At 48.7% G+C, this 12,959-nt stretch overlaps 1 protein-coding gene across 2 annotated transcripts; it reads right to left on the reverse strand.

Moving 5' to 3' along the window:
• Positions 1-688: 688 nt before the first annotated feature.
• Positions 689-9,526, reverse strand: Cd74 (CD74 molecule). Of its 2 annotated transcripts, XM_021633714.2 has the most exons (9): positions 9,342-9,526; positions 5,128-5,297; positions 4,883-4,962; positions 4,142-4,204; positions 3,291-3,383; positions 2,948-3,035; positions 1,861-2,058; positions 1,437-1,499; positions 689-1,190 (listed from the first exon to the last, which is right to left on the reverse strand). In XM_021633714.2, exons 1-9 carry the CDS (start codon positions 9,416-9,418, stop codon positions 1,180-1,182), a joined length of 843 nt encoding a protein of 280 aa, XP_021489389.1. In that variant the 5' UTR covers positions 9,419-9,526; the 3' UTR covers positions 689-1,179. The 2 variants fall into 2 exon arrangements, with proteins under 2 accessions (XP_021489389.1, XP_021489390.1); XM_021633715.2 differs by lacking the exon at positions 1,861-2,058 and having other exon boundaries at positions 9,342-9,525.
• Between the last annotated feature and the right edge of the window lie 3,433 nt (positions 9,527-12,959).

Below are 12,959 nucleotides of genomic sequence, written 5' to 3' on the forward strand. Positions count from 1 at the left end.
GAAAGCATCGGTGGCTGGCGTGGGAAGGGTGGAGGAGCCAGTGAGCTAGGCCGTGAGTCGCCCTCTACAGGGAATAGTTCTGTGTTGGTGAAGTGAACCAAGCTGAAGTGTGTGTTGGGATAATTTCTAACATTAACCTCAGCAGAAACAGTGCAGAAAAAGAATGGGCTGGAGGTCCTAGAGACCCTGTACTTAGAGCCTTGGGACACACCAACCGACAGAGAGCCATTCCTTTCATTCCAAGTGTGTTGGTCCAAAAAAGTATCTCATTGGCTCTGCCAGTTCACACAAATATTTTAAAAAGGGAACCGTGTCACTAATGTTCATTTCGGACTCCCTTTTCCAGTGTCAGCGGGCTGGGACTGAGTAGCCATTGGTCCTGCACAGACACCCAGCTGGTGGCAGCCCCCACTTGTGTCCATTCCTGACACTAGGCCCCTGTGTCCACTGTCATCTGTCATCACACTTACACTATTCTGAGTACAGAAATGGAATTGGGGACATGGGGAATGGAAGCTGGGACACATGAGCTCTGCTTCTAAATCTGAGCAAGAGTCTCTTTCTGAATGTTAAACAGGCACTAAGTGTGTCTGCAGCCCATCACCCCAGGCTCCACGGGCCTGTGCACCCAGATGGCTAGGTTTAAGGTTTTCGTTGAATCCCAACTTAAGAGCCAGGCGCGAGAATGTTCTACTTTCTACCTTTTATTGTCACGTGAACCATGATCCTACAGGTTGCTGACAAGCTTGGCTGAGCAAGGAGCCCCTGGGGGTTTGGCAAGAAGTGAGGAAGGGAGCTGGGAGGAGGGCCTGGGTTCTTCCTTGAGGTGAAGACAGCTAATGTGTCCAGCCTGGGTTAAGGGAAAGGTATTCCTTATGTCTGTCTGTAGGCCTACATCTGAGCCCCACATTGGAGACTGCTAATAGGGCAGATATGGTGGCCCACCTAGAATTGCCACTCTGAGCTCTGTGTCCCTTTAGGGGTAGGCAGCAGGGCCTTCCAGCATCCTCATTCTGTTCTGGTTTTATTTCTTGTGTCCAGGGATGATGAAGCAGGCATCAGTCTCAAGCCCCAAGGTTCAGGGAGATGGGAAGTGGGATGTGATGTCAGGGAATGCAAGAAGCCCGGGGCACAGGAGAGCAGGGGAGCTGCCGCTGTGCAGAGCTGTCCCCCATGTCTTCACAGCATAACTGGGAAAGGAAGCACAAGGTGATAGGGTTGAGTCACCAGTTTGTGGTCCCTGCCTCCTTCCAGTATCTTAGAACTGCAAAGCAGTCAAGGGCCCTCCATCGTCCCCCTGCTGGGCTCATGTGCTCTGCTTCCAGCCACCAACCCGTTCTGTAAAAGCCATCCCAGTGATGGTGAAGAATGGCCCTGGGTCACCATGCACTACTGGGGGAGAGGGAGGGAATGAGCCCCTGCATTGGCCCCCTTACTTTGGCCCAGATCCTGCTTGGTCACACCCAGGCCAGAAGTCAGATCCTCCATGTCCAGGGGCTCTGCAAAGGAAGCATCAGGCTCAGCTGTTACTCTTAGCCCATCACACACAATGTGCCTTAAAGGCATCCTTCCCAATCAGGTATGGCCTTGAGCTTGGCAAAGGAAGCATCGCAGTGTACAGTGTGGTTAAGGGGTACAGTGAGGTGGGGGATGGGGTTGTGGGACTCCGGTGTAGGACAGCGTGTGGAGAACGTGAGAGGAGACAAAGGGTAGGACACACAGGAGTGCATGTTGGATGAAGGGACAGGTGCATGAGTGACAGTGGCTGTTCCCAGGGCCTAACCAACCCATGCCCTGACCCTCAGCCTTTCCTAGCACTTCCTAGTCTTCTAGATTACTGACATAGTGGCCCCTGCTTACCACTGCAGTTTTGACGCCCGCGGCTCTTGGTGTGAGGGACCTCAGTGCCGTTGGGGAACACACACCAGCAGTAGCCAGTGCTCCCGTGGCACTGGAGTGGCAAATAGTTACCGTTCTCGTCGCACTTGGGACGGAACGCACCCGGGTGGACATCGGGGACGTGGCTGACTTCTTCCTGGCACCTGGTCAGTACTGAAGCTACAGGCATGATGAAGACAGTGAGTGAGTGGGCTCTGGGCCAGGAGCTCAGCAGAGCAGAGACCCACACATCACTGCCATGGGCTTAATGCCTATCCAAGTTGCTTTCCTTATTCTACCCATAGCATAGATGGGAAAACTGAGGCCCAAGGTCCTAAAATCAGTAAGGTCCAAAAAGAGGAAAAATATGGCTTCAGGAGTCATTTGCCCCAGAATATAATTATTCTAAGCACTCAGATTTTGTTTCAGTTTGTAATTGCTCCTATTATTCTGCTTTCTGGAGAAGATTAATGGGGACACCCCTGGAAATCTGATATTCCTGTTACTGGGGTAACCCAAGTAGAAATGGAGATTCTGGAGAGGGGATTCAAATATTAGCTAGAAGTTGAGATAGCATGTAAGGTCTCTTGTATATATCGGAGAAACAGGTCCAGGGCAGAATGGGCCACTAGCCTTCCACTTGTAGGACACAGAAGCCCAGTGGGGCAGGCTTGTCCAGCACTGCACAGCAGATTAGGGACAGCACCAAGGTAAAAACAGGGTATTCCCCCCAATGCCATAGGTCTCGAGCCTCCTCTGTGCTGGCCTTGCTGGCGAGGTGAGGAGTACCCAGGGCTGTGTGGGCATTTGCTGATCCTGTGGCCCTCTGCCTCCTCGTGTTGATGTAGTGCTGGGGTGGTGTCCTTCCAAGGACTCCTGCCTAGTATGTTTTGAGTTACTTTTGCTCCAAGACAGAGAGACAAGGGTGCTCTGTGGACATGTGTGTGAAAGAACAGACCCACAGACAGGATGTAAGGGTTGCCAAACCCTGAAGCAACAGGCCAGAAGAGGCAGTGAACTGAGAGAATGGGATCCTGAATCAAGCACACCGGCACTCCTATCCTGGTACCTTTGGGCAGAGTCTCAGTGGGCTTCTCCTCCAGAGAGTTCTTGCTCAGTTCAAACAAGAGCCACTGTTTCATCCAGCTCTCGAAGACCTAACAAGAACAGAGGCAGGTGGTCATGGTCAGGAGTCAACACCCTACCCTACCAGACTTCACCCTGTGAGGATCAGACAGGCTCAGCCGCAGGAGTCCAGCTGCAGCCCGGCTGCCTCTTAAAGGAGACACAGGGACTTTGTGGATGTTAGAAGGCCCTCTAGATTCCAGGGAACAGCTGCCCTAGTCCACCCTTCACCTCTCTCTAGTCCTGGGGCTACTGTGGAAAGAGGAAATTCCAACAGAAGCTCTTACCTTCCAGTTCAGACCATCCATAGAGTTCCTAAGTTGCTTCAGATTCTCTGGGAAGCTCCCCTTCAGCTGTGGGTAAGTCAGGGGTCCAGATCTCTGCAGAATGGGGGAGCAGGGCAAGGGGAAGTTTTTAATGCAGGTCATGATAGGCAAGGGGACATTGCGCACCCTTGTCCCCAGGTCTTCATTCTGAAGAATGGATGTTGGCCATACTAGGTCTGGACCCTGGCCTCAGTGATGGAGAACAGGGTGAGGGCCACCCAGCTATGTAGCTCTTGTCAGGGTCCAGGCCAGCTTTCCCAGCACCTCCAGTTTTCTCTTCGCAGACACCTGCCTGTTTTGAAGGTCTCATCTTTGACTAGGTCCTCTGCCTGTCCTCACACAGCCAGCTGCACTTACCGAAAACCTGCTCACTGGTCTGTAGAGGTTGTTCCCTGCTGTAGGCCAAGCACCAGGCATAGTGCCTAGCACAGAGCAGGCATGCACAATATTAATGTAGGAAGGAAATCGGGGTATCAGGGCCAATTCACATCCAAGACTTGGACCTCCATTTTTCCACCTCAAAAATGAGGAGGCCGGGGTCTAGCCTTGTGATGCACACATTTAATCCCAACACTCAAAAGGCATAGGAAAGCAAATTCCAAGTTGAGGCCCAACCTGGTCTACATAACCAGTTCCAGGACCACATAGAAACTTATCTCAAGAAGGGTAGGGGGCTGGAGTATATGCAGCATTTAAGGGGCACCTTGTATTCCTTGGGGTGAGCATGTATTGAGTTTATAGTGAGCCTGGCATGTGAGTGAGGGGCAGAGTCCCCCGTGGACCAGGGGACTGCCACTGGCTCTGACACTCACCATGAGCAGGTGCATCACATGGTCGTGGGTCATGTTGCCATACTTGGTAACATTCTTCACGGGCTGTGGGAAAAGGAACAGGGCTACCAACACGGGCCAGCAGCTGGAGTCTAGTAAACTAGAGTCAGGATCATGCAGTCAGCAGCTCAGATCTGCCACCTCCTGACATGGGAGCACCAGCCACTCACTCCCTGTCTGCCTCCGAGTCCTCACTGGTCAGACTAGCATAGAGCCTTTCCAATGGCAGATTCTGCCTCTTGTTTTTTTTTTCCCAAACCCTCTCATATGTGCCTTCCTGCTGTCCTTCAAATTCATGTCCTCGTTTTTCGTTCAATGGTTTTGCTTACATATGTTTATTGATATGCATTTACATTCAGTCCATATAATGCTACCTGTCAGGGCTGACTGACCATTTGGCACTATCCAGTTGGTGTGTGCTTCCCTGGATAAAGTACCAATAGCAGTTTTATGAGTAACAGCATTATTGTTATCAGAGGCTTGGAGGAGGTGAAGGACTGTAGGATGCTGTGGAAGATTAGGAGGCACTTTGCAAGCCATGGAATTTGCCCTCTCCCCATCACAGCAGCCCCAGGAGTTCTGGTCTCCATCACCCTGGCGAGCCTGTCTGAGCTGGGCCCTTCTCCCCAGCAGTCAGGCTCTCGCTTCCTTGTCAGCTGTTACCCTTTGCCACCTGCCCTCTGCCTGCGCCAGGTGGCGTTCCCTTCCTGCCACCTTCCTTACCCCGTGAAGCATGTCTTCCATGGGCAGTGGCCGCATCAGCATGGGAGTAGCCATCTTCATCTGGCTCACAGGTTTGGCAGCTGTGGGGCAGGGAGGATAGCATAAGTCCAGGTCGGAGGGAGTAGGGCACCCAGGGGTAAAATCCGAGGCCCTGGGATGGGGGCGGGGAGGGAAGGGCTAGATGGAGAAATGGGTTCTGTGAGGTGAGGGCTAGAGAGATTGAACGGGACAGATAGAACACGCACATTTAGGAAGCTTCATGCGAAGGCTCTCCAGCTGCAGATTCTGGGAGGTGACAGTCAGTTTGTCCAGCCGGCCCTGCTGCTGGTACAGGAAGTAAGCTGTGGTGGCCTGCCCAGCCAAGAGCAGAGCCACCAGGACAGAAAGGCCCGTGTACAGGGCTCCGCGGCTGCACCTGTTGTGGGGATCGGAGTGTGAGCATCATCTGGAATCGGAGGCTGGCTGGGGGTGGCAATGCATGCCCCCGTTATGCACTCTCAGACATATGTCTCTACCATGCCCTCTCAGACTTCTTTCAAACCCTCCCAATACCCTAGCTGTAGAGGTGCATGTGAAAACATGCCCATCCCTCCCTCCTGCTGACCACCAATGTCTTTCCCAGGAAGAAAGCACATCCGCCTGGGGCCCAAGCTCAGTCTGAAGAATGAGCCAAATTCCTTGCCTCCTCTGGGTTTTGCTGTCCCATCTGTGCAGTGACAGGGTAAAGTGGAGTGGCCTCCCCTCACCACTGCTTCCCTCTGCCCAGGAGACCTGAGGAGCAGAGCTGCCCTCAGGGAAAATGGATTTGGTTTTGTTTATTTGTTTAGTTGGCAGAAAAAGATAGGTGAATTTACTTTGTAAGAGGAACAGGGGCTTTCATCCCCAATGCCACCTGCGATCCCGGCAGTGACATCAGGTTTAAAGAGAAAAGGGAAGGAAATAACGATGAACATACGTAAAAAAGAGAAGTGGAGCCTAGACATTTTACACGTGGAGTGGGGAGCAACATCTCCAGGCACCCCACCCTTCAGAGTCTCCCTGTCCCAGAGTCCCTAGAATCTGAAGAGATCTTCAGTAGTCTCCCAGGTCATGAATAACCCTCACCCCAGCAATTCTAAAATTTTGTTCTCTGTATGGGTGCACACGTGTGTGGAGACCAGAGGTCCACTTTCGATGTTTTTTTTTTCTTCAATTATTATCCACCTTATTTTTTTTTTTTTTGAGGCAGGGTCTCGCCCGCAAACCCTAGGGGTCCTCTTGTCCCTGCCTCCCCAACGCTAGGATCACAGGTGCTTGTTTTTCAAATGGGTGATGGAGATTTAAAATCGGGTCCTCGTGCTTACGTAGCAAGCACAGTATCTTAGAGTGATGACCACTCTAAGAGAGAAATTCAACAGCAGCACAGCTGCCTGGGCCTGGAGGAATTTCTCATGTTCCTGGGTGGCCAGACCCTCAGACCTCAGTGACTCCTTACAGTTTGGGGCTTTGAATAATGTTGTGGAGTGTATGCACATGTTATAATATGGAACATAGGGATCCTGAATTCGGGACCCTGAGAGTTCCTGTCTGTTCCCCACTCACCCCTTGGATGGGAAGAACTAGCGGCGCTCTGCTGTTGTTTGAACATTGTTCCCTTTACAGAATTCAAATGTTTTTGTGAATGGAGTCAGGCATCCTTGTAAGAAGCTTAGCAGAGGGAGTTGGTCCCCTGCCTTTCCACTGCCATGTATTTACAACACAGAAACTTCGTCTTCAGATGCCAGCACCTGGATCTTGGAATTTGCAGCTTCCATAACTGTGGGAAATAAGTCTCCGGATTTTTTAAATCTACATAAATAACCCAGTCTGTGGTTTTCTATTATAGTAACAAGGACTCAGACTAAGACAGACTCCATTAGAAATTCTCACGATGAGTTTGCGTCTTGCCTTCTCCAACAACCAGGAAGGGTGATTTAGGAAACTCCAGAAGACATGTCTGCCAAGTAACTTATGATGTCACAGACACGGCTAATTCTCATTGGCTCTGTGCTTGCCAACCCTCTGTATTTCCTAAACCAAGGGCTGGCCCAAGGAAGGAGAAAGGAAAAACTCTTTGTTGGGGGAAGGGAGAGCAGACAGGATGGGGAATAAGTTAAACTTCTCAGCCTTCTGAAGGCAGATGTAGCTTGGACTCAAGGTCTTCTGCTTTATTATCTTCTATGTGACTCGTGGGACCCCTGAACCCCTCTACCACCTCACACTCAGCTCTACCTCTCACCACATGAGGTTGGGGAAGCCACACCCCTCCCTTGCTGAACTTCAACCTTTCGGAAGGCCAGAGAACCCAGGCTGTATTGAAGATGGGGGCAGGCAGCCACAAGTGGCATCTGGCTCTTTTGCTTGCCTAACTCTGCAACCATGACCATGACCATGGTTGACACTTGTGCATGTGAAGTGGGATAAGAGCTTGGAATGAGACGTTGTTAACAGAGATGAAACACGGCCTCCACACCTAACACACCTCTATCAATAATGCTGCCCTCAGGGAGGCCACCATTAATAACAACACTAGAGGCTAGATTGTAACTCCAGCCTCTGCCCTCCTTCCTGTTTTATTACATTTATTATTATTTTGGGGGTTTTGAGATGGTTTCTTGTAGACGAGGCTGGCCTTAAACCCCTGATCCTCCTGCCTCTACCTCCCAAATGCTGGGATTATAGTCATACACACAATCACACTCATGCCTCTAGATTGGTTGGACCCTGATTCTGATTGAGTGGCTACTCATGTCACCTCTTGGTTTTACTTCCTCCTTTGTACTTCCTCCTTTGTGAACTTAAAAAAAAAAAAAAAAAAAAAGTAGTTGGCTAAAGTTAGAAACCAACCAGAACTCTCAGGAATCATGACACACATGTTGCCAGGTAGAAGTGTTCACAAAAAATGCCCTAAATCAAACCTTGTTGGGAACGGCCTGAGAGCTTTCAGAAGCAGTAGCTGAACAAGTGAAATCAGTCCTGGATCTGATGAGGAGGCACCCTCTCTGAACACTGCCCTCACTGAGTGGCCTGACCTCAGAGGGCTCCCACCTGCCCTCTCCAGAAGTGAGGCCTCTAAAAGACCCAAATGGAAGAATAAACTAAGACTACCCCTGGTTCAAGTGCTATGTCCCATGCTCACCAGCTGAGAGAAGCTGGAAGTTACTCACAAAGATGAGCTCAAATTCCTTTTGTGTAATAATGCCAACCACGGTGGCGTGCACCTTTAATCCCAACATCCAGGAGGCAGAGGTAAGGAAATCTGTTAGTTCAGGGCTGGCCTGGTCTACACTGTGAGTTCAAGCCCAGGCTACATAGGGAGACCAGTCTTAAAAAAAAAAAAAAAAGGCAAGGGCAGGGGGAGAGAATAAAAATATCCAATTTCTATCTACAGTAACTGTAAGAATTAAGATAGGGTCTGTAGCTGGCCTATTATTTACAGTGACGGTCAGGAGCATCTGAGAATCTGTGGGAAGTACACAAAAGATGAACTGTTCTCATAGCCTTTGCTATTAGGCCACGGGACACAGACTTTTCCCCCCCTGTGGTCATCTATTACGGCAGTGAGAGTTGCCCTGGAATTTCCCATTGCTCTAATAATCCATATCTGGTTACCTTCTCTCCAGAACACAATTCTTGTGCTTGCTCCCAGAGCCTCTCTCAAACCCCTTTCTGCCTGGCAACATCTGACGTCACATCTGCTTTTAGTTCCCCATAGACAGCAAATCAGGTGTGGCAGCGTGGGCGTGGGGGAAAAGCAGGACAAAAGGGCAGGTGAGTTCTGACCCTGTTTGGGTTTTTTGGGGTGGGAGGCATAAGGCTGAGGTCTTTTGGGGGGCTGGGAGAGGAGCACAGGGCTTTCTGGACGGCTATGGCAGCCTCTTGCTGCAAAGAGGTTCGTGGATGGGCTGACCCACAGCAGCGCTGATCCCCTTCCACGTGTAACGGGAGCTCCTCCTCGAGCAGCTGCTGAGATGGCAGCCATCCCCCTTTCCCTCCACACACAGAAAGGCTAGTCCTGTTTCAGATGTGGACTCAGGTATGTGGGCCCGTCCACGCCTTCTAGCAGTTATGGAAGACTGTTCCATAACTGACCAGTTCCTTCTATTGTCCTCAGAAATGGTTTCCCCACTGGCATTGGAACCTTTTCCAAATGTGAGGCTAGGAAAGCAAACGGACTTTTTCGGGGAGAGTGGGAGGCAGAGGCAGGTGGGTCTCTGTAAATTCAGGGCCAGCCTGGTCTACATAATGAATTTCATTATATAGAAATCCAGGGCTCTGTGGGGAAACCCTGTCTAATAAAAAAAATAATAATAAAATAAAATGACTCAGAAAGTCAGTGCTCCTCAGAGCAGCCTTCCGGCGACTCAGCGCAGTGTGCCTGTCCAGGCCTGCCTTCTGTGCCCTCCAGAACTGAAGATTCTCTGCTGGGATTCACACATACCTTTCTGGGGCTCTGGGATGCTGGCCCAGCATGGGCAGCTGCTCGTGGTTAGAGATAAGGTCTCGCTGGTCATCCATGGCTCTAGTCTTCTTCACAGGTGCTGCTGCTGCTGCTGCTGCTGCTGCTGCTGCTGCTGCTGCTGCTGCTGCTGCTGCTGCTGCTGCTGCTGTGTCTGGGACCCTTGAGCCCTGGGATCAGCTCTTGAAGCTGGTGCTGGGAGGAATCTGATTCGTCCACAGCAGGTCACTCCGCCCACATGGCAGATGTGGAAGTGAAAGCCACAAATGTGGAAATACCCCACTCACTCAGAAGCTGCCCTCCCTAGGCAGGATGGGGAGGGGAGAAGGTCCCTAAGCAGGTAGGAAGCAGCCTGCATGATCCTATTGGCTGGCTAGGACTCTCATCACTTGTTTCTAGGCAGGCCTCTGGATTCATAAGGCTCTTTGGATGGCTCTAGAAACAGGCAATCTCCCTAGACAAAAAAAATCATTTTGAAGCAGAATGTGCCTTTGTCTACCCCTTATCTGTGGGTAAATGAGAAAGAAAGCGGCTTAGACAAATCTACTCTCTGATCTGCTTGTCATCTCCATGTTGGAGATGAAGGTTAGACTTGGTAATGTCCATGGTCGAAGGTTCTCGTGGCAATGTTTGCCATCACGGACTAAACCATGCTTGTGAGGCCCTGTGATCAAATCATAACTGGTCAGGTCTTATAGGATCTTTGCAGTGGTGTGTTAGAGGAGTGTGCCTTCTGGGACACTGTAGAGAGGGTATGTGTGCTTAACCTCATCTATGCAGGCAGGGATGTCTGGAACCCTGGTTCTTAGCCATTCTCTTCTGCTTCCCAGGGCTCAGACGGGGAGTGACAGGGAGTGAGGAAAGAGAGTCTGGAAAAGGGTGCCAAAGAGATTTAACTGTACCGACATGACATTATCAGCCACATCTGTGCCACAGTGTGGCATAGTAAGAAAGACCTTTAGTCCCTGTTTTTGGTCTCTGACAAAAGAACCACTAAGGCCTTGGGATCTTAGAGTTGTAAGGGCATTTTGTTGTTGTTGTTGTTGTTGTTTTAGGGAGGCCTCATGTAGTTCAGGCTGGCCCTACACTCGCTAAGTAGCTGAGGGTGACTTTGAACTTCTGATCTTCCAGCCTCCACTTCCTGAGTGCTGGGGATATACATGTGCTCCACGGCACCAAGTTTATTCAGTGCTCGGGATTGTGAAGTAGAATAAGGTAGAAAAGGCCAATTATTGCTATTAGATCTTAATCGGTTGGTTTCTTTGCTGATTTATGTAAAACACTGCTTATACTGCCTGTTTGTCAAGAGTGACTTTACTTGCTCCATGAAACAGAAAGACCTGGAGAAATAGCCAGAACAATGGGTCGCTGCCCCTAACAGCCCGCTGACGCCCATGTGTGCTCCTGTCAAAACCTTACTTTCTGGCCCTCCCCACCTTGTGGTTTGAGAGCATAAAATGAAGACACAAACTGGACCCGGTATCAAAGGCTTTCAGGAGCCACTCTCGTTGGTCTTTCACAAAGATCCCCACAACAATTGAACCCAGGGCTTCCTACGTGATAGACCAACACTCTACCAACTGATCTACATCCCTCGCCAAGAGTATATATTTTTATATGTTAGCTAGGACGGAAGCTTGCTACCAGAGAGTCCAACTATTCAATGAGAACATGAGAACTTGAACTCTATTCAGAGGGGAGAAGGGTAAAGACTGAGCATTAGCAAATAACTTAAGCATATCTTCATAAACAGAACTTCCATGAAAACCCAATGCATAGGGTCTGAATAGCTTCTGTACTTCAAGAGAGTGGCACACCAACAATACACAGACATTCCTGCGTCCGGGGCTTATTTCACATACCTCACACCTACTTGCTACGTTCCCAGAAAACCTGATTCAAATTCCCTGCACCCACATAATGGCTCACTGCTATTTGTAACCACAACTCTCGGTAATTCCAGTGCCTGGGGATTTTATACCCTCTTCTGGCCTTTGAGGGCACCAAGCATGCACATGATTCATAGACATACATGCAGACAATACACCCATGTGCATAAAGTAAATAAATGAGATTTAAAGGCAAATATTAATCAGTAATCATAAGAAATATCAATAATCAACAAAAGCTTTTATTTTCCTATTTCCAGGATAGTTGAGAAAGATAAAAAGAAAAACATCAGAGAGAAAGATAAAAAAAATAATGACAGTGGGCAGTGGTGGCACACACCTTTAATTCCAGCACTCGGCCTACAGAGTTCCAGAACTACAAAGAGAAACCATGTCTCAAAAAAAATAAGACAAAACAAACAAACAAACGGACAAATCTAAGAAGGCCAACAGCCATGTGCCAGAGTTCTAGAAACAGAGAACTGAAAAAAATAGAGGGGGAGTAAATTACCAGTGAAGTAATTCAACACAGTTCCCAGAAGCCAAGAACTTGAATTTCCAAACTGAAAGGATCCTGTTAGTACCAAGAACAGGATTAAAAAATAATTAAAATTTTTTTCAAAGATGTGGTGGCACATAGCTTTGATCCTAGCATTTGGGAAGCAGATCTCTGAGTTCAAGTCCAGCCTGGTCTACAGAGTGAGTTCCAGGACAGGCAGGGCTACACTGAGAAACCCTATCTTAAATAATAATAATAATAATAATAATAATAATAATAATAATAATTTACACCAAGGCATATCATCATGAAGTTTCAGAAAAGTCAAGACTAAGAACATGTGGCTGGAGAGATGGCTCAGAGGTTAAGAACACTGCTTGCTCTTCCAGAGGTCCTGAGTTCAATTCCCGGCAACCGCATGGTGGCTCACAACCATCTCTAATGAAATGTGGTGCCCTCCTCTGGCATTCAGGTGTACATGCAGACAGAACACTATACATGATAAAATAAATAAATGTAAAAAAAAAAAAAAGAAAAGACTAAAAACATTCTGCAAGTTTTCAGAAAGAGAAATGAAACATACAAAAAGATTATCACATCAAAATGTCCTTAGGCTTCTTAATTATGACAATAGAAACCACAAATAATGGAGTAATACTTTTAAACTCCTTTGGGAAAACTCATTTCCATCCTGAAATCTTCTCTGAGACAAGCCATCATAGATATGTACATTAGCCTCTCATTACTGTGACAAAATACATGATGAAAGTAACTTCAGAAAGTGTTAATAGGGCTGGAGAAATGGCTCAGTGGTTAAGCTGGCTGCTTACTGGCTGCTCTTTCAGAGGACTCAGGTTCAAATCCCAACACCCACATGGCGGCTCACAGCTCTCTGTTGCTATGGTTCCAGGGAATCCAACACCTCTCACAGACATACATGCGGGCAAAACACCAGTGCACACACAAAAAAGAAAGAAAGTGTTAATGATTAGTCTTGTCAACTTGACAGGCTTTAGAATCACCATGGAGACAAATTTCCAGGCAGGTCCGTACAGGATTTTTCAGATTAGATTAATTGAGGGGAGATGATCCACCCTAAATGTACATGACACCTTCCCATGGGCTGAGGTCCCAGACAGAAGAAAAAGGAAAAGGGAGCTAGCTAAGTGGTGGCATTCATTGCTCTGCGCTTCCTCCTGTGGATGTAATGTG

This window comes from Meriones unguiculatus, chromosome 2, assembly GCF_030254825.1.
Source record: "Meriones unguiculatus strain TT.TT164.6M chromosome 2, Bangor_MerUng_6.1, whole genome shotgun sequence".
NCBI lineage: Eukaryota > Metazoa > Chordata > Mammalia > Rodentia > Muridae > Meriones > Meriones unguiculatus.